The following is a 22,189-nucleotide window of genomic DNA, read 5'->3' as shown; positions in this document are numbered from 1 at the left end:
ATAAACATTAATGGAATACTTAACTAAATTAAAAGAAAGAGGCTATTAAATTTACTGAAAAAAAGAAAAAATAGATAAAGCATTTGTGCAGGAAACACATCTAACTGAAGTGGAACATAACAAATTAAAGAGAGACTTGGTAGAACAAGTTGTGGCAGCATCATATAATTCAAAAGCTAGAGGTGTAGCTATATTAATTAATAAAAATTAACCAATCAAAATAGAGGAGGAAATAATAGATCCAGCAGGGAGGTATGTAATGATAAAGTGTCAGATATATTCAGAATTTTGGAATTTGCTTGATATATAAGTACCTAATGAAGAGGATCAAAAGCTTAAGCAGGATATTTTTTTGAAGATTGCAGATACACAAGGAAATATATTGATAAGAGGGGATTTTAACCTTAATTTGGATCCAATGTTGGATAAAACTGGACAAAAGACAAGCAAAAAGAATAAAGTGGCCAAATTTATGGTTAAATCAATGCAGGAAATGAAAGTTATGGATATATGGAGGAGACAGCACCCAAGAGAGAAGGAATACTCATATTATTCAAGTAGGCATAAAACATACTCAAGGATTGATATGTTTTTGTTGTCGGCCCATATTCAAGGGAGAGTTAGGAAAACTGAATATAAAGCTAGATTGCTGAGTGATCATTCACCCCTGTTATTAGCAATAGAACCCACCAAGAACATATCTCTCTCTTTTCTCTTTGGCTTGGTTTCGCGGACGAAGATTTATGGAGGGGCAATGTCCACGTCAGCTGCAGGCTCGTTTGTGGCTGACAAGTCCGATGCGGGACAGGCAGACACGGTTGCAGTGGTTGCAAAGGAAAATTGGTTGGTTGGGGTTGGGTGTTGGGTTTTTCCTCCTTTGTCTTTTGTCAGTGAGGTGGGCTCTGCGGTCTTCTTCAAAGGAGGTTGCTGCCCACCGAACTGTGAGGCGCCAAGATGCACGGTTTGAGGCGATATCAGCCCACTGGCGGTGGTCAATGTGACAGGCACCAAGAGATTTCTTTACGCAGTCCTTGTACCTCTTCTTTGGTGCACCTCTGTCACGGTGGCCAGTGGAAAGCTCGCCATACAACACGATCTTGGGAAGGCGATGGTCCTCCATTCTGGAGACGTGACCTTCAGCAGCTGTTGGATCTTCAGCAGCATGGATTCGATACTGTCAGCCTCTGCCATCTCGAGTACTTTGATGTTAGGGATGAAGTCACTTCAATGAATGTTGAGGATGGAGCGGAGACAATGCTGGTGGAAGCGTTCTAGGAGCCATAGGTGATGCCGGTAGAGGACCCATGATTTGGAGCCGAACAGGAGTGTGGGTATTACAACGGCTCTGTATATGCTAATCTTTGTGAGGTTTTTCAGTTGGTTGTTTTTCCAGACTTTTTTGTGTCGTCTTCCAAAGGCGCTATTTGTCTTGGCGAGTCTGTTGTCTATCTCGTTGTCGATCCTTGCATCCGATGAAATGGTGCAGCCGAGATAGGTAAACTGGTTGACCGTTTTGAGTTTTGTGTGCCCGATGGAGATGTAGGGGGGGCTGGTAGTCATGGTGGGGAGCTGGCTGATGGAGGAGCTCAGTTTTCTTCAGGCTGACTTCCAGGCCAAACATTTTTGCAGTTTCCGCAAAACAGGACGTCAAGCGCTGAAGAGCTGGCTCTGAATGGGCATCTAAAGCGGCATCGTCTGCAAAGAGTAGTTCACGGACAAGATGCTCTTGTGTCTTGGTGTGCCAAAATTAAAATGTACTTTGAAATAAATACAGAATCAGTGAAAGACAAATTTATATTACGGGATACAATGAAAGCCTTCATTAGAGGGCAGATAATAAGTTATGTAATTAAGATGAAAAAGGACTACAATCGGGAAATAGAACAGTTGGAAAGGGAGATAGTAAGTACAGAAAAAGAACTAGCAACAAGGGATGATATAACAAAAAGAGAATTGGCGGACAAAAAAATAAAATACGAAACATTGCAAACATACAAGGTGGAGAAGAACATAATGAAAATAAAGCAAAAGTATTATGAGCTAGGAGAAAAAACACACAAAATATTAGCCTGGCAACTTAAAACAGAACAAGCTAAGAGAACTATTGGCATCAAGGAAAAAGGACAAATTACATATGGAGATTAATGAGAACTTTAAGGAATTTTATGAACAATTATACCAAACTGAGAATGAGGGGAAAGATGATAAAATAGAGGAATTTTTAGCTAAAATTGAACTGCTGAAATTGCAAGAATAGGAACAAAACAAACAGGGTGATGATGATGGCATCACGAACGTCCTGAGGCAGCTTTCCTTGGTCCCAGCAGAGCTTGAAAAACTCATGCAGTTTGGCATGCAGAGTTTTGCTACCAGCCTTCCAGACCTCTGGGGAGATTCCATCCGTACCTGCTGCTTTGCCACTTTTCAGTTGTTCAATTACCTTTCATGTCTCTTCCTGGGTGAGGAAGAGTAAATGGAACAACAGTACATGCAATTTGGGCATGTAGAAAAGTGAAAATGTTTTGGGAAGATCTAAATCAGATATTAAATAAAATCACAAAAAATAACATACCAAAAAATCCAGAGATCTTTCTTCTAAGTAATATAAGTAAGGAATTAAGCCTCAAATTGGATAAAGTGCAAAAAAGATTTATTATGATAGCCTTAGCAGTAGCAAAAAAATGTATAATGTCAACTTGGAAAATGGAAGAGAGCCTGTGGTACATGGAAATGAATAAATGTATTCCATTGGAAAAAATAACAATTAAAAATAATAAAGTCACATTCTTTGAACAAATTTGGGAACCGTACATCGAACATAACAGAGAGGGCTTGCCTCGGACCTCCATCCCCTAAAATGATAAGACGACAAAACTACTTGATCCAGTGTGTAAAAGTAGATGACACATTTTTCTTGTTTATTTTTCATTGTGTGATGACATTGTGTAATGGTTTTATTGTATTGTAGATGTTGAATATTTATTGGTTTTGGAGGGAGGTAGGAAGGGGGAAAAAGGGAGAAAATGCCACTGTGTATATTTAATGAGAAAAGTTTGTATATATTTTGGTTAATATGGTTCACAGTGTGAAAAATAAAAAATTATTTAAAACATTTTCTATATTTCGCTGTTCCCTCTGCTATATTTTCCCCTCCTCAAACTGACAATACTTCAAGTTAAAGAAAGAATGATGCACTAACACTCTAGCTAGGTCCTTAGATTAGATACTGTAAAATAAAGAATACTCAAGTCAATACAAGATGCTGGAAAATATATAAAGAACACTATACTGCAGAAAATTATTTTAATTCACCACAGTATTTTATTTAATCTGAGCTATATACAGGAAGAAATAATTACTCATCCTAAATGTTACTCAAACCAAATAACAATAATAGCACAACAAGACAATTCATGGGCCACTTTTAATTCCCCATGAGACAATGTCTTTCAGGGAATCCAGAAAATAATTATAATATTTTTAGGTCATTATGGACTTTGAATGTTACCTACCATCATATTTTGCAATATCTTCATCTGCTTCATCTTTCTTTGTTGTGGAGAAAACCCATCTTTAAATGAAATAACATACAAGATTGGAAAGTTATTTGTTCCAAGATAATTCTTCTCCGATGCTAACAGTGCCAGATTAAGGTATTGCAGGGCCTATAGTATTGACTTTAAAGGCGCCCTAAATTGTATCAGCTGACGCATGTGCGGTGAGGGGGAAGTGTGACAGCACTGAATGAAATGCCAGCTGGCACATGAGCATTGAGAGGGAAGTGTGACTGTGGTGCGCCCCCCCCCCCCTGCCACAAAAGACTTTCTGATAATGGCCATGCATGCCCATTTTAATAAGTTTGAAATAGTCTTAATTATCCAAATGATCTAAACAAAAATCATTCATCAGATCATATTCATTATTAAATTCAGAAGAATAAAGTTTAAAATAGAAATCTCTAAAGGCATATTTTATTTTAGAATGGTCAGTGGTTATTGTATCATCAGGGAGAGAAATCTTATTAATTTGGATTTTTTTTTAAATATCAAAATAGTTTTCAATTGAATGGCTAGTAATTTGCCAGATTTCTCTCCATGGATATAAAATAGACTCTTAGTTTTCAATACTGTTGTTTAATTGGACTAGTGGAAATTCAGTTCTCTGGTTATGGTCTTGAAATCTGGGTTGGCAGCATAGGATTAACTCCCAGTCTCTACTTTAGGCAAATTGTAAGTCAATCTTATTGATCAAATAATTTGACAACCTAACTAGGATTTCATTGTGCCCCAGATTATCAAATTGGAAATCTCTGGGCTTGAATTAACATCAAGAAAAAAAATGAATCTGATTTTCCTAAAAAAGTCAAAAACTCTTTCCTCTAATGTAATATGGTATTAAATCGTCACTGCTGTTTAGTACTTGGAAATTCTAAATTTAAAATTACTAGAGTGTGGTCTGATATAACTATGCCTTGATAGTTGCATGATTTAATCATGTTAATTAATTGATTATCAATTAAAAAAATGGTCAATCCTGGTATAAGCACTGTGCACACTCAAGAAAAAACCCCTTTACTAGTGGGATTTAAAAATCTCCATATATCAGACACTCACATATTGGATAAGAAACCTTTTTATTGCCAAAGCGGATTTGGAGGGATTTAACCTTTCTATTTAGACAACAGTTAAAATCCCGACCTAAAGTTAGTGAACATTTAAATAAATCCAATAATAGGGCAAAAATATTTTGGATCATTTGGAGATACCGATGATATCCCAGGAAAACAAAGTTTTCACAAGAAGAACTGCAAAAACACAATATCCTCTCTACAATCAGGCAAATCTCTGGGTCCAGTCGGATTTCTAGTGGAGTTTTACAAATTATTCTGTAAACAACTTATTCGCAACTAAACCTAGAATTTAATGATTCATTTCGTGAAGAGAAATTGCCTCCTTTTAATGAGGTTGCCATTTCTGTGATATTAAAAAAGGGAAAAATCCTGATAATTGTGTATCCTACAGATTTCTTTACTCAACATGGACATGAAGTTTTTAAATCAAAAATTTTAGCACATAGATTAAAGAATACCATAAATAATAAATTTAGACCAAACGGGGGACTTATCATAATATTCATAAATTAATATTATATATTCTCCTTCTATTCACCCTAATGAATGTATTCTTTCCTTAGACACTGAAAAAGCATTTGATAGAGTAGAATAATTTGCCAATTTAGTAAATTTAATTTTGGATCAGAATTTATTCAATGGATAAAACTTTAATTTATGCCTCCAATAGCATCAATTTGTACTAATCCTCAACTTTCAAAGTTTTTAAAATTACACCGAGGCATGAGATAAGGTTGCCCGCTAAGCCCTCTGCTTTTTGATTTAGTGGTTGAGCCGTGAGCTGTTGCTATATGAGCAAAAGAAGACTTTAGAGGCTTGTTTGGAAGACTTATTGAGCATCGTGAATGCAGATGACCTTTTACTTTTTGTGTCCACTCCACAGGTATCCATACCAAAGTTATCGTCATTACTTACATGCTTCAGTAAATTTGCAGGATACAAACTTAAACTGCATAAAAGCAAACTATTACCACTAAAAGGCCCACTTACTCTATATTCCAAGTATCCTTTTAAAATAGTGAAAGATCTAGGTATTATGATAATTAAGAATTTTTAAAACCTCTAAAGGAAACTTTGTAGTTTTATTTAATCAGACTAAAATAATACTTTCTGGATGGTCACCACTTTCTCTAACCATGATAGGCTGTATTAATTTGATTAAAATTAATATTTTAGCCAAGTTTTTATACTTATTTGAATCATTACCAATTTTTATTTCTGTCTTTCTTTGACACATTGGAATCATCTGTTATGTCATATATATGGCAAGGAAAGAAACCAAGAATAAATAAAAGCCATCTTCAGAACACAAGAAATGATGGAGGACTGTCATTACCTAATTTTAGATTTTATTATTGGGCAATGAATACAAGGAATGCTATTGTTCTTACAGTTTGATAATAGAGATGACTGCCCCAATTGGATGGAAACTGAATTGAAATCCCTTAAGAATACTTCCTTATGGGTGGTATTTGGCTCACTTTTACCTCTCTCTATTCCAAAACTAACAAAGAATTTAATAATGAGACAGATTGGAGTCTATGTTGGAATTTTTTTGGAATTAAGGGAATTATATTTACTTCTCCTATTCTACTCAATCATTTATTCCAACCTGTCATTTTAGATACAAACTATGAAGAATGGAATTGTCTAGAAAATAGTCTTAATTATTCTTAACAAAATGATGCTAGCTTTTTCCTATCACTATATATTCAGTGATTACCAGTGGCGGATCTAGGAAACATAGCACCTATGGCAAATACTGAAATTGTGCGCACCCCCCATTCAAACTTATTTATACATTTAGCACTTACACTGAAATTGCGCCCCCTTTCACTCCTCTCCCATTAAACTAACTTACACATTTTGTTAAAACAAGCTTACTTACGGTGGTGGCTGACTCAACACAGGATCAATGGCCGTCTTTGTTACCCATTATCCCCCACGTAGCTGGAACTGCTCTGTACTTCCCTGGCCCGGTGGCACTGTCAGAGAAACTCCAGCTGCGTGGGAGATTATGGATAACAAAGACAGCCATTGCTCCCGCATCGAGCCTTATCGCGACACGCTGGGAAGACCCAAAGCGGCCCGATTAGTTGCCGGAGCAGCACTCCAGTAAACTCTTGGAGCTCTGCACCCCTGCTGCTGTGTTGGAGTTAGAATGGGGGGTGGGCAGACAGCTTGGACTAGGAGTGAGGCGGTCAGTCAAGGTGCCCCCCCCCTCCCTTTTAAGGTTAACGATTTTAGTCTATTATCACCTTTAATCAGACTACTGAACAGCAGCTAGGAGATATAACACACCCTGGGGCCCATACCACTTGCAACTTTTCCTACTACATTAATCTGGCCCAGGATGTCAGTGTATTAACAAAGCAATAAGAAATGCAATAATTATTTAGTAGAAATTATTTGGATCTTTGCCAACACGTGAAAAAACTCTTACCCATCTAAATTTCCTCGATCAAATGTGTCAGCAAAGTGTACCTCTTCACTGGGCACTGGTGTCTTGTAGGGTACCTGCAATTTCATTGTGTACCAAAAGTAAAATTATATAAAACAGAAGATCAGTTCTTATGGAATAACAGTCATTAGGATTTATACTTTTAGTCCTTCAATACTCCCACCAAATTCAAATTATCTACACACCATTAGAATCCCAAACTGTTCTGGTACAGGTATTTCTGAACATTTTTGTTATGAACATTTGCAGTTCATGGTACAAAAAGATGTGACATCTTGACTGGAACAGAATAAAGACAGTACAAAAAAAACCCCTCTCCATACATTGAACCTCATGGAGATCGTTAAGTGCAAGAAATGAAAAGCTGCATTGTCCAAGATATTACTGACTTCTGGACTAGACAGAATGGATGCAGATGGGATGTTTCCAATGATGGGAAAATCCAGAACCCGGGGCCATGGTTTGAGGATAATAGGCAAACCATTTAGGACCGAGATGAGGAGGAATTTCTTGACCCAGAGGGTGGTGAATCTGTGGAATTCATTGTCACAGAGGGCAGTAGAGGCAGGTTCATTAAATATATTTAAGAGGGAATTAGATCTATTTCTTCAGTATAAGGGTATTAAAGGTTACGGAGAGAAGGCGGGGACGGGGTACTGAACTTTAAGATCAGCCATGATCTCGTTCAATGGCGGAGCAGGCTCGAAGGGTCGAATGACCTACTCCTGCTCCTATCTTCTATGTTTCTATGTTTTTTTTTACCCTTGGACTGAAGCTTGCTTATGGAAAATATTGCACATGCAATCATATTTTATGCAACATGATCAATTGTGGAAACAAGAGACTGCAAATGATGGAATCTGAAACTAAACAACTTGCTGGTGGAACCAAGAGGGTCAAGCAGCATCAATGGGAGAGGATGAATGGTCAGCATTTTGGGCATGAGCTTCATGATGTCCCACTGATGCTCCCTGAACCTCAGTTGCTCTAGCAGATTGGAAATTATTTTACTTTAAGGGTATGCAATGGTTTGGCCGGTGATTGACTCCTATGAAAACTATAAAGAGGATGTATTATGTGATAAGGGCTGAGTTTCAACTTTTCTTAATAACACATACAAACAGATCACTTTTTCCTCTACTGAACCTTCAAGTCATCTTGCATATAGTACTCAAAATGAACAGTCACCTGAATTGTATATTTCCTCTCAATATTTGCTTCTTCCACCTCCAAGGAATCCAGTTCATCATCAGCCCAGCCTGCTGCTATTATGAGCAAAATTCCGAGAAAAAAATAACCCCATTTCGGCCTCATTTTGATCCTTTGCCTGTGTAGAAGATACACAATCAATGAGAATCTTATTTAGTTATTTATTTTCCCCTCCCCCAAATTTCCTTCTGCTCCAGAAGTCACTAATTCTTTTCTAGCACCCTCTAGATCACACATGTCAAAGTCAGGCCCGCGGGCCAAATTTGGCCCGTGATATAATTATATTTGGCCCGCAAGATCATATCAAATATGTATTAGAACTGGCCCGCTGGCCGTCGCGCCAGTATAGCGCATGCACAGCTAATACTACAAATCCCAGAATGCTTTGCAAATGTGTTGCCGCCAGCCCGTCAGCCCGCTAATCGCCCCCACCTCCTCTCTTTACTTTCATTAGCATCTGTGACCTGTCGCCCAACTCACATGTAATAAACCCCTCACGAAAAATGGCCAAACGAAAGACAGAAAACAGGACCTTTCAAGACAGGTGGGAGGCAAACTCTGACCCCAGAGTTTGATGAACTTGCATCTAAGAAGAGATGCCAAGTATCTGCTTTAGACCCAGGTGCCTCAGAGTAAATCACAGTGTAGCAACCTAAGCTTGGATTAATATTTTCTTTGGTTAACTTTGGACTGTTCATAGTTGAAAGATTGGATTTTCATTGAAGCAAGTTGTTATTTTTTTGACTTGTTGGCTTGTGAAAAAATTACATTTAAAAGGAGCTTAAAGGCTATAGAGAAATATTATTTATTGAATATTTTATTTCTCATTTGTTAATGCTTCTTCTGGAAAGAGTTTAACCAAAACTATTATTAAACATTTATTTTAATAAGAAAAAGTTTAACATCACATATGTTGAAAGAAGAGAAAACATGCAGATGTTGTTGAAAATTTTCAATAAATATTTAGTTTGGCCCACGACTTAGTCCCAGTTTTTAATTTTGGCCCTCTGTGAATTTGAGTTTGACAACCCTGCTCTAGATATTGATACTTATTCAAGGATGTGCAACAAATGAACTTTAACAAAAAAAGCTTAAACCATATTTAAAGTTAAACTAATATCTGTCAACACATCAAGTGTCGGTAATGCAAATTACAATTGAATCTGGGACATTTTTTGTAAGCCCATGCTACTTAGTGGTCATTTAGAGCCATGCATTTCAATGCAAAACATCCCAAGATCTCATGGGGCGAATTATTATTTTTTTGATAACTGTGTCACTCAAAATGATTTTGCAACAATTGATCAATAATTTGGATTAGAGATGCACTTTATAAATGAAACAGAAGACATTTAATGATAGAATTCCTGAGATTAGGACTCCTGTGAGTGAATTAATGAGAAACACAAGCAGCCAGAATTGGAGAGCAAATACCAGAGCTATGTAAAGGATAATACAAGTTCAAAGATTTATGAAGGTGGCAGGATGCTTGCCTTCATTTGCTTGGGTATAGAAAATATCAGGGAGGAACTGGTAACATAAACATCAATCGGCCACAGTAAGTCTATGACATTCAGTTCTGATTGCCCACACTCAAGGAAGGACATGAATGCACTGAAAAGCTTGCAGAGGAGATTAACCAGGATGTTGTCAGCAATCTATGAAGAAAGACTAGATTTTTCTTGGAGCAGGAGGCAGATGAGCATTTACTGAAATCCAACAGTCTGGAAAATCTTTTATTCCAGCATAGACTACTGAACATTACAGATTAAAAAGTTTAGTGTATGTTTCATTCAGTCAAGACAACTAGAGAGGCTGCCTGTGTAGATATTACAATTGCTCAACAATATCCTGAAGGTGATGCACATATTTTTCAGAATACTGCTTGGTGTCAGAACAAGCTTTTAATTTTGACAAGGCAGGTCTTTGAAAGGATGACTAGACCTTCCATTTATATCCTGGACTGAGAAATTCTGCCCTGGAATTTAAAGCAGTCAAGGACAGTTTGATCTTTGCTCGAGGGCAATTTTAATGCATCAAGTGATTCAGGAAATATGTTATTCAATACTATAGCAGCCACTTGGGATGAAGGGAAGCAACTGTAGATGAAAAGTACTCGTCAGAAATAACAGCACGAAGCAGTGAAGTACTTCAAAGGCTTTTATGATGTAAACTGTACCAGGCATGACAACTTTTCTGGCAGGTTAGAGTGGTATTGGAGTCCACATGGAAGGTATCAAGGTGATTGTTAGGTCATGTACTAGGAACCTACAGAGAATATTCAAGGGTTAAGGAACAGCCAAGTCAGAATTTTCAAATATTCAATAAACTTTTAGTGAAGGTGTTGAAAGATTTATTTTGTAATGCAGAGATCTTTTGCAATTTGCAAAGATAATCCCAAGCTGAAATTTAACAAAGACTGCCCACAGCACTAATGGTTTCCTTTGGTAAAGTATTCTTAATACTTACCTTAAACCATGAACATGTCTCCAGTGAATCAGTCCTCACCATCTTCCTACACATCCACAACAAAACCTGATGCCTCATCAGCCACTGTCTGCCACAACCTAAAATGTAGATTGCCTGTCCATCTTGTATATCACTTTTTTTTGGAACATTTGTTTTTAACTTCCTATTTGCAGTTTGTGCAAGATTTTGTAATTAAACCCAACATTTAAAACCTCACTTTACTGGAAGATTTAATACTAGGTGCAAAAGGAATATCCTCCCCACCCAACAAGAAATTTTACACCACAACCACCTCTCACTACATTCATTTTGGATAGAATAATGGCTATTTGATAGGGGAAAGCACATGCAACACATTGAGCTACTAGCAGTATTCCTGGACATCTTCACTTACCAAATTTCACTGCATTTCAGATTGTAGTATTGCTTTCAAATTTAATGCAGAGGTTAGTGCAGTTTAACATGCCAACTGGTGATTTTTTAAATACCTCATCATATTAGGTTATAGACAGCTTGAGATGTTAAGAACTTCAAGGACTCTCCTAGTCACCTTGTATTATTCATTTAATTAAAAAGTGAATGATTGGAAAAGTTCTCAGCAGAGCCATCTTGCATCAAACCTGCAGATCCAATGTTTCAACTGCGTATCCCAAATGAGCTACCAAGAATAAAATAAGGCTTTATAGAGCATTTAGTTAGCTAGTCAAGTTCTAGCAACAGTCATGCACTTACTTGGAAGTATTTACTTCAATAGCGGATCATTTTTTTTTGATTAGCACAACATACCTCAAAAATGTTTAATTATCATCAGCTAAATGGCAATAACAATATTCTTGAATAATCGGTTTAGTTTCAAGGATGATCTTGAGGAGAAAAGAATAAAATTAAGGATTTCAACACATACAGCAAACAAAGGGCTAAGTGAAATAAATGCACAAGGCAGAATTTACACAAAAGTACAGATCTGAATGTGGCAATAGTATAAAGGCACAAAACAATTTAAATAAAGATGAAAATACAGATTGTAGAAAACAAAAAACTGCAAAGCCAAAATAAAAAGAGTGCTGGAACTATTAAGCAAACTTGCAGCTTCTGCAGAAAGTGAAACAGTTAACATTTCAGGTTAAAGATCCTTTACTCAAATCATAAATCTGGTCCATGATATTGTTAAAAAGCATTTGTAACCAGTATTTAAAAAAAAATATTTTCCCCTTTAATAATAACTACAGCTAAGAAACTAACTACATCTGCTGATAAACTATAAACTGGAGTGACCACCTCAATCCAATTGGATAGTCTTTAACTTAAAATTTTCCACCTGTTCATCATTTTAACAAAGGATAAATGTCACTTCACTGGACTGCAGAATCCAACATGTTTTTTCTAAGCTATTTGATTTGCATCCGGCCACAATAGGCCATGAAGTACAACATGGGGAGGGCCGAAGGCCTTTTCAGAATGAAAAATAGTTACAGCCACGGTTTGATCTTCATCATCTTCAGCAGCATTGATGGCCTTCATCTTTCCTTTAATTACACTCATCACCCAGCCTCCTACTAAAAATTAAGAAACCTGGTAAACATTTAAGCAAAATGAGCACAGTTCTAGTATTCAAAGGTATATAATGAGCCACTCAAAACAAAACTTGCAATCAGCACATAAAACTATGCCATCAAGATTTTAATTTACAGCAGAGAACCGATCTCAGCAATGAATGGGAAGAGATTATCTGCCGAGCTCCTTGCAAGCCCTGCAGAAGAAAAAAAAATCAGCAAAAGCGGATGGGACAGCGGCAGCTTTGGCCTCAAGCTAATGACTACCTCCTCCACCGCAGGCCTCAACCGCCCCCTCTACCCTACATTACTTACACAGCCTGCTCGCGCACTCCCTCCCCACTAATCCTAATGCCGTTACCTCGCGCCTCCTGTCCTCATTTATAACCGCCAGACTCCGCTGCTCATGCGCACTTCATGCAAGACAGACGTCAGATTCAAATGGCGACCGGAGCGGGGTGGTGGGTCGACCGAGCTCGAGGCGACCGGAAGGGCGCGAGGGGACATGGGAAGTGAATGTCAGCGGACCCACCAAGTAGAGAATGTAAATGAATGCTCGTGGAGAAGACCAGGAGAGGGTAGGTAGAGTCACGGGACAATGGCACTTTAACGTGGGAAGAAAGTAATCAGAGGTGGATGCATAAAGGGGTGACTGAGTGCATAAGAGTGACTAACTTTGGGGTACAAGTAAAGGGTCCGTACACGGGAGGAGAGTCCCTCCATGGGTACAGGAGGAGAGGGTGGGTCTCTGCATCCGGGAGTATGGGATGGGTACAGAAGGGTCTCTGTATCCAGGGGTCCAGGAGTATGGTGTGGGTACCAGGGATCTCTGTGCATTCAGGAGAAGGGTGTGAGCATCAGAGGGTCTGTGCATCCAGGAGAAGGGTGTGAGCATCAGAGGGTCTGTGCATCCAGGAGAAAGGTGTGAACACCAGTAGGTCTCTGCATCCAGGAGAAGGGTGTGAGCATCAGAGGGTCTGTGCATCCAGGGGAAGGATGTGAGCATCAGAGGGTCTGTGCATCCAGGAGAAGGGTGTGAGCATCAGAGGGTCTGTTCATCCAGGAGAAGGGTGTGAGCATCAGAGGGTCTGTGCATCCAGGAGAAGGGTGTGAGTATCAGAGGGTCTGTGCATCTGGGAGAAGGGTGTGAGCATCAGAGGGTCTGTGCATCCGGGAGAAGGGTGTGAGCATCAGAGGGTCTGTGCATCCGGGAGAAGGGTGTGAGCATCAGAGGGTCTGTGCATCCGGGAGAAGGGTGTGAGCATCAGAGGGTCTGTGCATCCGGGAGAAGGGTGTGAGCATCAGAGGGTCTGTGCATCCAGGAGAAAGGTGTGAACACCAGTAGGTCTCTGCATCCAGGAGAAGGGTGTGAGCATCAGAGGGTCTGTGCATCCAGGGGAAGGATGTGAGCATCAGAGGGTCTGTGCATCCAGGAGAAGGGTGTGAGCATCAGAGGGTCTGTTCATCCAGGAGAAGGGTGTGAGCATCAGAGGGTCTGTGCATCCAGGAGAAGGGTGTGAGTATCAGAGGGTCTGTGCATCCGGGAGAAGGGTGTGAGCATCAGAGGGTCTGTGCATCCGGGAGAAGGGTGTGAGCATCAGAGGGTCTGTGCATCCGGGAGAAGGGTGTGAGCATCAGAGGGTCTGTGCATCCGGGAGAAGGGTGTGGGCACAGGAAGATCTCTGGGTATAGGGGAAGGGAGGGTAGACAGGAGAGTCTCAGGAGAAGGGTCTTTAATATGGTGGGTACAGGAGGCGGTGTCTAATAGCTGTTTTCACACCGCAGGCAAACAGTGACCCCACTTTGTCTTGTGAAATTCCCAGGAATTCAGGACCTCCCAGGCCTTTCACACAGCAGTCCAAATTCCTAAGTGGTCCCATCCCCAACTGATGATACATTACACACTTACAGGAGTAAGTAAGTTTACCTCGTCCATCCGCTGGTCACTCGCCCACCTGACTGCTTACTCATTAGCTCCCTCCCTCCCCCCCCCCAACCCCCACTGCACCTCCCCAGAGTTCATTATTGTGCTTAAAATAATGAGTCGAGTCGGCAGATACAGTGAACCAAAACAAATACTTTACTAACAAGATAAACGCATTCACATTACTGGGAAGGGGGGGAGAGATTACAGCTTGCATCGACAGCCTTCCTTATACTCTTTACTAATTAACTAGGTACCCCGCACATGCCCAGTACACCACTGTAAATATGGAGGCTGCAGTGCAATTGCAGCAGGAGTAGGACAGCCATAACAACAGCTGCCTACATCCAGCTCCCCTGTGCTTTGGCTCATGGTGATGATGGCACAATGGTGGATGAATGGCCGACTTTGTTTCCCATAATCCGTCACGTAGCTGGAACTGCTCTGGGAAATACAGCTGCGTGAGGGATTATGGTTAATGAGGATGGCCATTCATCCTTCGTTATGCCACCGTCGCGGCTTGCTGAAGCTGCCCGCTGTTGTCAGGAGGTAAGTATTGTTATGACCCCAGAGGACCCCAAGACCCAGCAGCAATAGATACTCACCAAAACAAATGGCTACTTAAACAAAAGTTGCTTTTAATTATCTTTAAACATGAAAACAGAATCACTTGACTTAACTAACCTAACTTAACCCCCCCCTTCGAATTCTAAGTTCACATGTATGTAATATGTGTGTAAGTTCAGAAAAATTCTTTGATTCACAGTCCAATCTCATTTCTCATTCCTCTAAGTTCACTGGTTGCAGGCAATTCTTATACTGTGCACAGAATTTAACATTTATAAAGTTCACCAGGCTTTGGAGCTTGAAAGGTAAATGGTTACTGCTCAGAAAAATTTTTGTAGGTTTTTAGAGAAAGATTTGTTGTACGATGGACATCCAGCCACTTCAGTGTCTTGCCGAAGAAACTTGCCCCCTCAGGATTCTCCAGATGATAACCTCTTTCTTTCAGGTCATCACAGACTGCCTTTTTGTTTCTCTTATTTCAAGTGAAACATTAGACCACCAGTCCTCTCCTCTTGCATGAACCACAAGGGCTTTCACCAGTCTGAACTAAGCACTCAACCTGTCTTCCAAATGGGGTTTTCCACAAGCTTCCCAGCTTGTCCTGTTCCTGTTCCAGTCCCAGTTGCTGTTGCTGATTTAACACTGTAGAAGTGATCTGTGTGAATGTGTGTCTCCCTCACACACACACACACACACACACACACACACACACAGAGAAAGCCTGTTTGACTCTCTGCTTGCAAAAATCACATGACCCTCTTAGAACAGCAAGTTCTCTTCCAGACAGAATGCAGGTCTGACAAGCTCTTTCTTCTGTTGCCTTTTTGTAAACAACAATCCCTTAGTGAAGTCTCTTGGGCACTCTCCAAAGCTTTTGCAAAGGCTCTGAGGCCCCGACATGTCTAGCATTAGCAGAGCTCCAGTATTTTAAATAAGATCTGTTTTAAAGTGTTTGTATGTGACCTACACTCACAAACCTGCCCCAATTTATCTCCCCAAAATATGTCTATATTTTATCACAGTATATTTTAATCACCTACGTGACGCAAAACACAAGCGCTGACGTCACAAGGCTTCCCCTGCTCAGCCATTTGCTTTTTCACATTGCAGGGAAAGGGTGGTCTGGGAAAGTTTCCCAGGGTCGTGGGCCTACCTACGAGGTAGGGCCTCAGACTCATTTAAAATTTCCAAGCTGACCTTTTCACACTCCAGGGTGGGTTCCGGGAAAATTTCCCGAGAATCTTCATTTTACACTGCTGTGTGAAAATGCCCACTATGCAGAAGAGGTGGATATCTATGGGCATGGAAGAAGGGAGTGAGTACAGGAAGGTGCTAAATTCGACCTTCTCTCTACCTACCCTATTAAACAGCAATTATTGAAAAGTAAGTTATTTTTACATTCAATGGGGAAAATCGGGTAAGTTGCTGGCCAGACAATTAAAGGGAATGTCTGCTTAAAAACAAATTAATAAGATTTGAAAGGGAGATGGCAAGACTACTACTGATTTTTAAATGAATAAATGATGCTTTCAGAGAATTTTACTCCAACCTTTACACCTCTGTATTTAATAAAGATTATACTTTAATGTTGAACTTCATGGATTGCCTTAATTTACCTTTGCTTTCTCAGAACAGTCTTATAAGTCTGGAGGCTCCTATTTCTCAGGAAGAAATACTATCAGCTATTTCCTCCTTACAATCTGGTAAATTTCCATGAGATTTATTACCATTATAATATTTTACCATTAATTATTGGTCTGGATCAAATGTTTTATTAAAAATTGTTATTTCTATTCATTAATTATTAAATATATTTACCCTCCACTTCTGCTCTTGCATGTATTCTTCATTAGATGCCAAGAAGGCTTTTGATAGGGTGGAATGGTATCTGTTTGCTATTTTAGAAAAGTCTAATTTTGGGCCAGATTTTATCAAATGGATTAAAACACTGTACTTGTGTCCCACAGCTACAATTCATACCAATTTACAGCAGTCAAAACATTTTAGGCTTTATCGGGGAACCTTGCCCTTAAGCCTGTTACTTTTTTACTTGGTATTAGAGCCCCTTGCTATAGCTTTACAAGAGTGCAGAGATTTTTCAGGGATAATTAGGAATGGTGTTGAACACAAAGTTTCTTTATATGCAGATAATCTTTTGCTTTTTATTTCAAATCCAGATGTTTCTATAGCAAATATAGTAATCTTATTTGCCCATATAGGCTAGTTTTCAGGCTATAAATTAAATCTGCACAAGAATTGTTATCACTAAAGGGTCTTCTTTAAGATTTTCCAGTTTCCCTTTTAAGTTAGTGTATGATCAGTTTAGATAACTTGGAATTACAGTTACTATGAGTTATAAGAATTTATTGAAGTAAAATTTTTCTGCAACATTTAATCAGGTGACAGTACTATTATCGGGATGGTCACCTTTGTCTTTTACTATGATTGGAGGTATTAATTCGATTAGAATGAATATATTGCCAAAATGTTTAGATCTTTTCCAGTCTATACCAATCGTTACCCCAAAATCTTTTTTTAAATTCACTGGATTTGTTTATTTCTTCATATCTTTCTTCTTTGGCTTGGCTTCGCGGACGAAGATTTATGGAGGGGGTAAAAGTCCACGTCAGTTGCAGGCTCGTTTGTGGCTGACAAGTCCGATGCGGGACAGGCAGACACGGGTGTGGCAAGGAAAACAACTTTCCCCAATTTATCTCCCAAAGCGCATCTTCAAAAAACTGAAAGCAGTGGAGGACTGTCACTTCCAGATTTCAAATTCTACTATTAGGTGGTCAATATAGGTAATCTGCTTATTTTGTTAAAATTTGATAAATTAGTTGACCACCCTTCTTGGGTGGAAGTGGAATTTAATTGTTCCTATTGGGCAGTTAATTTATGTAATCTACTCTTATTGATACATTTTGATAAACTAGTGAACTGCCCTTCTGTATATTGGCAATTTTAGATTCTTTTTTACCCTTTTCCTTTTCTAAATTTACATACAATCCGATAGTGAGAAATAGGTTGAGAATGTTGGCATATAGACACAATTTAGGAATATTTTTGGATATAATAGTTTCTCTCTTACCAGTCGTCTTTTTCATCCTTCTTTGTTAGATACAGGTTTTAAAGAATGGTATAAATTAGGTATCAAAAGTTATAATGATCTTTTTATTCAAAAGATTTTTGCTTCTTTTGAACAATTGAAAGCTAAATTTAAACTTGCTAATAGACTTTTTTTTAGATATTTACAGGTTAGGCATTTTGTTCAGCTTTCTGATTGTCCTTGAATTTCAGAAAAAAAATACTTGATTTTCTTTTTGATTTGCAATTTTCACAGCATGGATTAATATCAATTATTTATAATAATTTAATCAATTTAAGAACAGCCTCAATGACTGGGATTAAGAATGATGGGGAACATGATTTGAATATATAATTTTCAGACCAAGATTAGATTTTCACTCTTAACTTGCTTAATAACTTCATATTTTGTGCACAACATTGTTTATTGCAATCTAAGATGATGCGTAGGATACACATGTCGAAGTCAAATGATCTCGTTTTTATGTTGATGTCATTTCATTATGCGATAAGTGTAAAATCTTTGCAGTTCTAGGAATGCCCTAAATTAGAAAAATTTTGGAAAGATATTTTTCAATCTTTATTAATGATTCTAAAGATCAAATTTAGAACCATGCCCTTTAATTGCTTTGTTTGGCTTTATTCGAGAAGAGAATATACTCTTGACTTCAACCCAAGAGAGAATTTTAGCTTTTACCTCATTGATAGCTAGATGAGCAATTTTAATGAAATGGAAAGATAACTCTCCATTCACTCATACATGATGCTCTGTCCTATTAAAGTGTGGAGAAAATTAGATAAAACATTGAAGATGCAAAGTTTCAATTTGACAAGACATGGGGCCCATTAACATACTATCATAATTGGAAGATTTAAGAAGTCTGGATGCTAGTGTCTGAAAATCACTATTCAATCCATATCTTTATAATTTTACAAGTTAACTTTGGTTAGAGGGAGGGGTTAGATTAGTCAGAGGATTTTTGTTTTCTCTTTTTATCTTTTTTAGACTAACAAGTTAAACATGGGTTTTAATATGGTTTATTATGGATCTCAATTAATTAATTAATTAAGATACTCTTTGTTTATATAAAGGGATTGTTTAATTTTGTCTTATCTATTTTTTATCCAGAATTATACTGGGATATATTATGAGAAAGGGATAAATTTAAATATTATGTTTATAGAATTTGATGTCTTAAACAAGTCAAATAAACAATCACGGATAGGTTTTTGATGCATTATATGTTTAAAATGTATATGATATGACCAGTTGTTTGTTATTATTAGATAACTTTGTATGTAAGATTTAAATATTAAACTCAAAAATATTTTTAAAAGAAAGGAATTTTTCCAAAAATACATCTATGTTGGCAATCCTAGGGTTTTTTAAAACTTTTTTTTATTTTTCTAAATTAACAAGCATTCTGATAGTGAGGCATAGGTTGAGAATATGGGCACAATTTAGAAAATTCTTTGGGATCCATAGCTTTTATCTTGCCAGTTCCATTATAGCTAACTTTTTTTTCCCCTTCTTTGTTAGATACAGGTTTTAGTGAGTGGTGTAGACCTGCTATCAAAAATTTTAATGATCTTTTATTCGAGATCATTTTGCTTCTTTTGAACAATTGAGGGCAAAATTTTAATTACCCAATAGTCACTTTTTTCAGATATCTACAAGTCAGACATTTTGTTCAGTCTGATTTTCCATGGATTTCTGAAACAAACATTCTTGATTTACTTTTTGACTTTTAATTTTCTCCTAGAGGCTCAATATCAATTATTTATAATAATTTGATGGACTTGAGAATAGTTTCACCAGTTAAGATCATGACTTGGATTTGTCACTTAGAGATGAGGACTGGGATATTGTTCTAAATTTGATAAATTATCCTCCTTCTGTGCGCGACATTGTTTGTTGCAATTCAAAGTGGTGCACAGAGCACATATTTCTAAAGTTAAACAATCTCGTTTTTATTCTGATATTGATCCATTATGTGATAAATGTAAAATTTTTGAGGCCTCATTGATACACATGTTTTGGGCTTGCCCTAATTTAGAAAATTTTTGGAAAAATTATTTTCAATCTTTATCAGTCATTTTTTCGGTTCAAATTAGAACCGTGTCCCTTAATTGCTTGATTTGGTTTTTCTCAACAAGAGGATATACTATTGACTTCATCTCAGGAGCGAATTTTAGCTTTTACCTCATTGATAGCTCGACGGGCAATTCTGATGAAATGGAAAGATAGTACTCCACCTAGTCATACTCAATGGTTACAGGAGGTCATGTCCTTCCTAAGTTTAGAAAGAAAAAATCAGATTTAATGTTAAAGATGTAAAGGTGATTTTTTTTTTTTTTACAAGATGTGGGGCCTATTTATGGAATATTACCATAATTTAAAGAATTGGGGTGTTTGGGTGCTCCTGAAAAGTGTTGTCTGGTTTCCGAATGTCGTATTTCGTTTCCTCAGTAATATTAGATATGCAAGTTAACCTTGTTAGAGGGAGGGGTTTAATTAATAGGGTTTAAAAATTTTTTTTCCTTTTTTTCTTTCAAGATATTTTGACAAAATTGGTTTGATTGAGAATGGTATACACAATTTATACTATTCTAGCAGCAGCAACACTGCTAACTGAAATAACACACAACCAGACGGGTTGACCTCAGTGAGCAGAACTGATTTATTGCAGGCTGCCTGGCTGGCCTTATACTCCCACCCCGGACTTGGCTGAGAACCGCACTGGGGGCACTGAGGTCACCAGGGCGTCACGTGGGTCCCCAAGCATGGGCTTCTGATCCTGGTGCAGAGGTCGAAGGGGAATTCCCCCATCGGCGCCATTTTGGCCGGCTGCCCTGCCGCATGTGTTACAAGCAGGACCGGTTCACCTGCCTTATGGTGTGACACCACACTATGTATGATTAACGTATTATTTGAGAAGTACAAATTATCTGTCTTATAGTTCATGTATTGGATAATATGTATGCATTTTTTTAAAAATTAAACTCAATAAAGATTTTTAAAAGAAAGGAAGGTATCAGGAAGAGTGGGCCCAGAAGGAGGGGTCAAACAATGGTATGGGTACAGAAGGAGGGTTTCAGGTATGGGACGGGGAGGGTTTCGCATGGAGTGTGTGGGCATATATATAGAAGGAGGTTGTCTGAAGAAGTGTGATGTGGTAGGAGAATGTGTAATTGAATATGCGGAGTGCTGAATTAAAAATGGGCTAATGGCATGAATACAGGAGAGGGTGTCTAATAGGGTAAGTAGGTATGGGAAGAGGGTGTCTCATAGGATGTGGATATGTGAGGAACGGTTGGGTACTGGAGAGGATGCCACTGGGGTTTGGAACAGGGTGAGAGTGTCTATAGTGGGCTTTTGGATGATGCCCAGTGGGAAATGGGAAAAGGGTCTATAGTAAGGTACTGAATGGGATGTGAAGTGGGACATGGGTTACAGAACAATGGCACAAGGTGGGATGCAGGTATGGAAAAGGTTGTGTTAGGATCTAGATGCAAGAAGAGTATATAATAGTGTGAATGGGTCAACAAGTTAAATGAAAGGTAATTAAGTGGAGTGTGGATGGTAATTGTAAATAATAGAAGAGCCCAAACCTGAGCAGAGAAGAATGAATGTTAAAGGGTGGAGTAATTAGAGTTAATTACAGAACAACATGATCACATCAAAGAAGTATAAAATATGTATTATTTGTGTAATTTTATTATTCAATATTATTTTTGGACATAATGAGTTATGATTTGATTGTTTAATTATTATAATTATAGAATATGATGTCCTGAATGAAATAAGTTCTATAACATTATGGTTCTGCTTCTAATTTGCAATAGTGATATGTGTATGATTTGATTTATGTTATCATTAGTATACCTTGTGTAAAGGGTTTTTGTTAAACTCAATAAAAAATATTTTAAAGAGAAAGAGTTAATGACTTGAGAAATGTGATATATGACTCATTTATGAACCCCATCATCAACTTCAGGCACTATCAATAGCCCTTTTACACTGCCCTTGAAAGACAGTAATTAACTGCCTTTTTACTGTTTCACTTATCTGTGTGGACACGACCAAAATGGTTACTTACCTGCCAAGGTATGTAGTATCAGAGTCGATGCATTTTGCATCAGCTCCAGTGTAAAAGGCTTACTTGCCTTCCTGGGACTCCAACACTGTAATGCTGCAGGTCCTGACACCTTTGCACCAGAATAACGGGTCTCTATATAAAAGGTTGCACTGAACTGGCATTTCATGGTTCAATGTGAGTGCTCTGCTTTAA

The 22,189-nt window shown here is 38.1% G+C and overlaps 1 protein-coding gene and 1 long non-coding RNA gene across 12 annotated transcripts in view; one reads left to right on the top strand and one right to left on the bottom strand.

Moving 5' to 3' along the window:
- Window positions 1-12,784, bottom strand: part of LOC138757654 (calnexin-like) — an 87,010-nt gene extending 74,226 nt beyond the window's left edge. Inside the window, exons 1-6 of one of the 8 annotated variants that reach the window (XM_069925328.1) lie at window positions 12,638-12,653; window positions 11,164-11,427; window positions 10,770-10,867; window positions 8,280-8,418; window positions 7,074-7,147; window positions 3,513-3,571 (exon numbers count right to left, since the gene is read on the bottom strand). In XM_069925328.1, coding sequence (XP_069781429.1) covers window positions 3,513-3,571; window positions 7,074-7,147; window positions 8,280-8,405 — 259 coding nt within the window. In that variant the 5' untranslated portion in view covers window positions 8,406-8,418; window positions 10,770-10,867; window positions 11,164-11,427; window positions 12,638-12,653. Of the gene's footprint in view, window positions 1-3,512; window positions 3,572-7,073; window positions 7,148-8,279; window positions 8,419-10,479; window positions 10,569-10,769; window positions 10,868-11,163; window positions 11,428-11,555; window positions 11,626-12,087; window positions 12,205-12,242; window positions 12,281-12,637 lie in introns of those variants that run through there. The other 7 variants (XM_069925330.1, XM_069925325.1, XM_069925327.1 and 4 more) reach the window with 7 other exon arrangements.
- On the top strand, window positions 12,725-21,834 carry LOC138757657 (uncharacterized). Of its 4 annotated transcripts, none has more exons than XR_011353792.1 (4): window positions 12,725-12,900; window positions 14,108-14,239; window positions 16,444-16,516; window positions 17,414-21,834. It is a non-coding gene; the product is annotated as an uncharacterized lncRNA (long non-coding RNA). The 4 variants fall into 4 exon arrangements; XR_011353789.1 differs by having other exon boundaries at window positions 12,728-12,900; window positions 14,108-14,235; XR_011353791.1 differs by having other exon boundaries at window positions 12,729-12,900; window positions 14,146-14,235.
- Window positions 21,835-22,189: the final 355 nt, after the last annotated feature.

Source organism: Narcine bancroftii, chromosome 3 (genome assembly GCF_036971445.1).
Source record: "Narcine bancroftii isolate sNarBan1 chromosome 3, sNarBan1.hap1, whole genome shotgun sequence".
Lineage (NCBI taxonomy): Eukaryota > Metazoa > Chordata > Chondrichthyes > Torpediniformes > Narcinidae > Narcine > Narcine bancroftii.
This window is presented reverse-complemented; position numbering and strand designations above follow the sequence as displayed.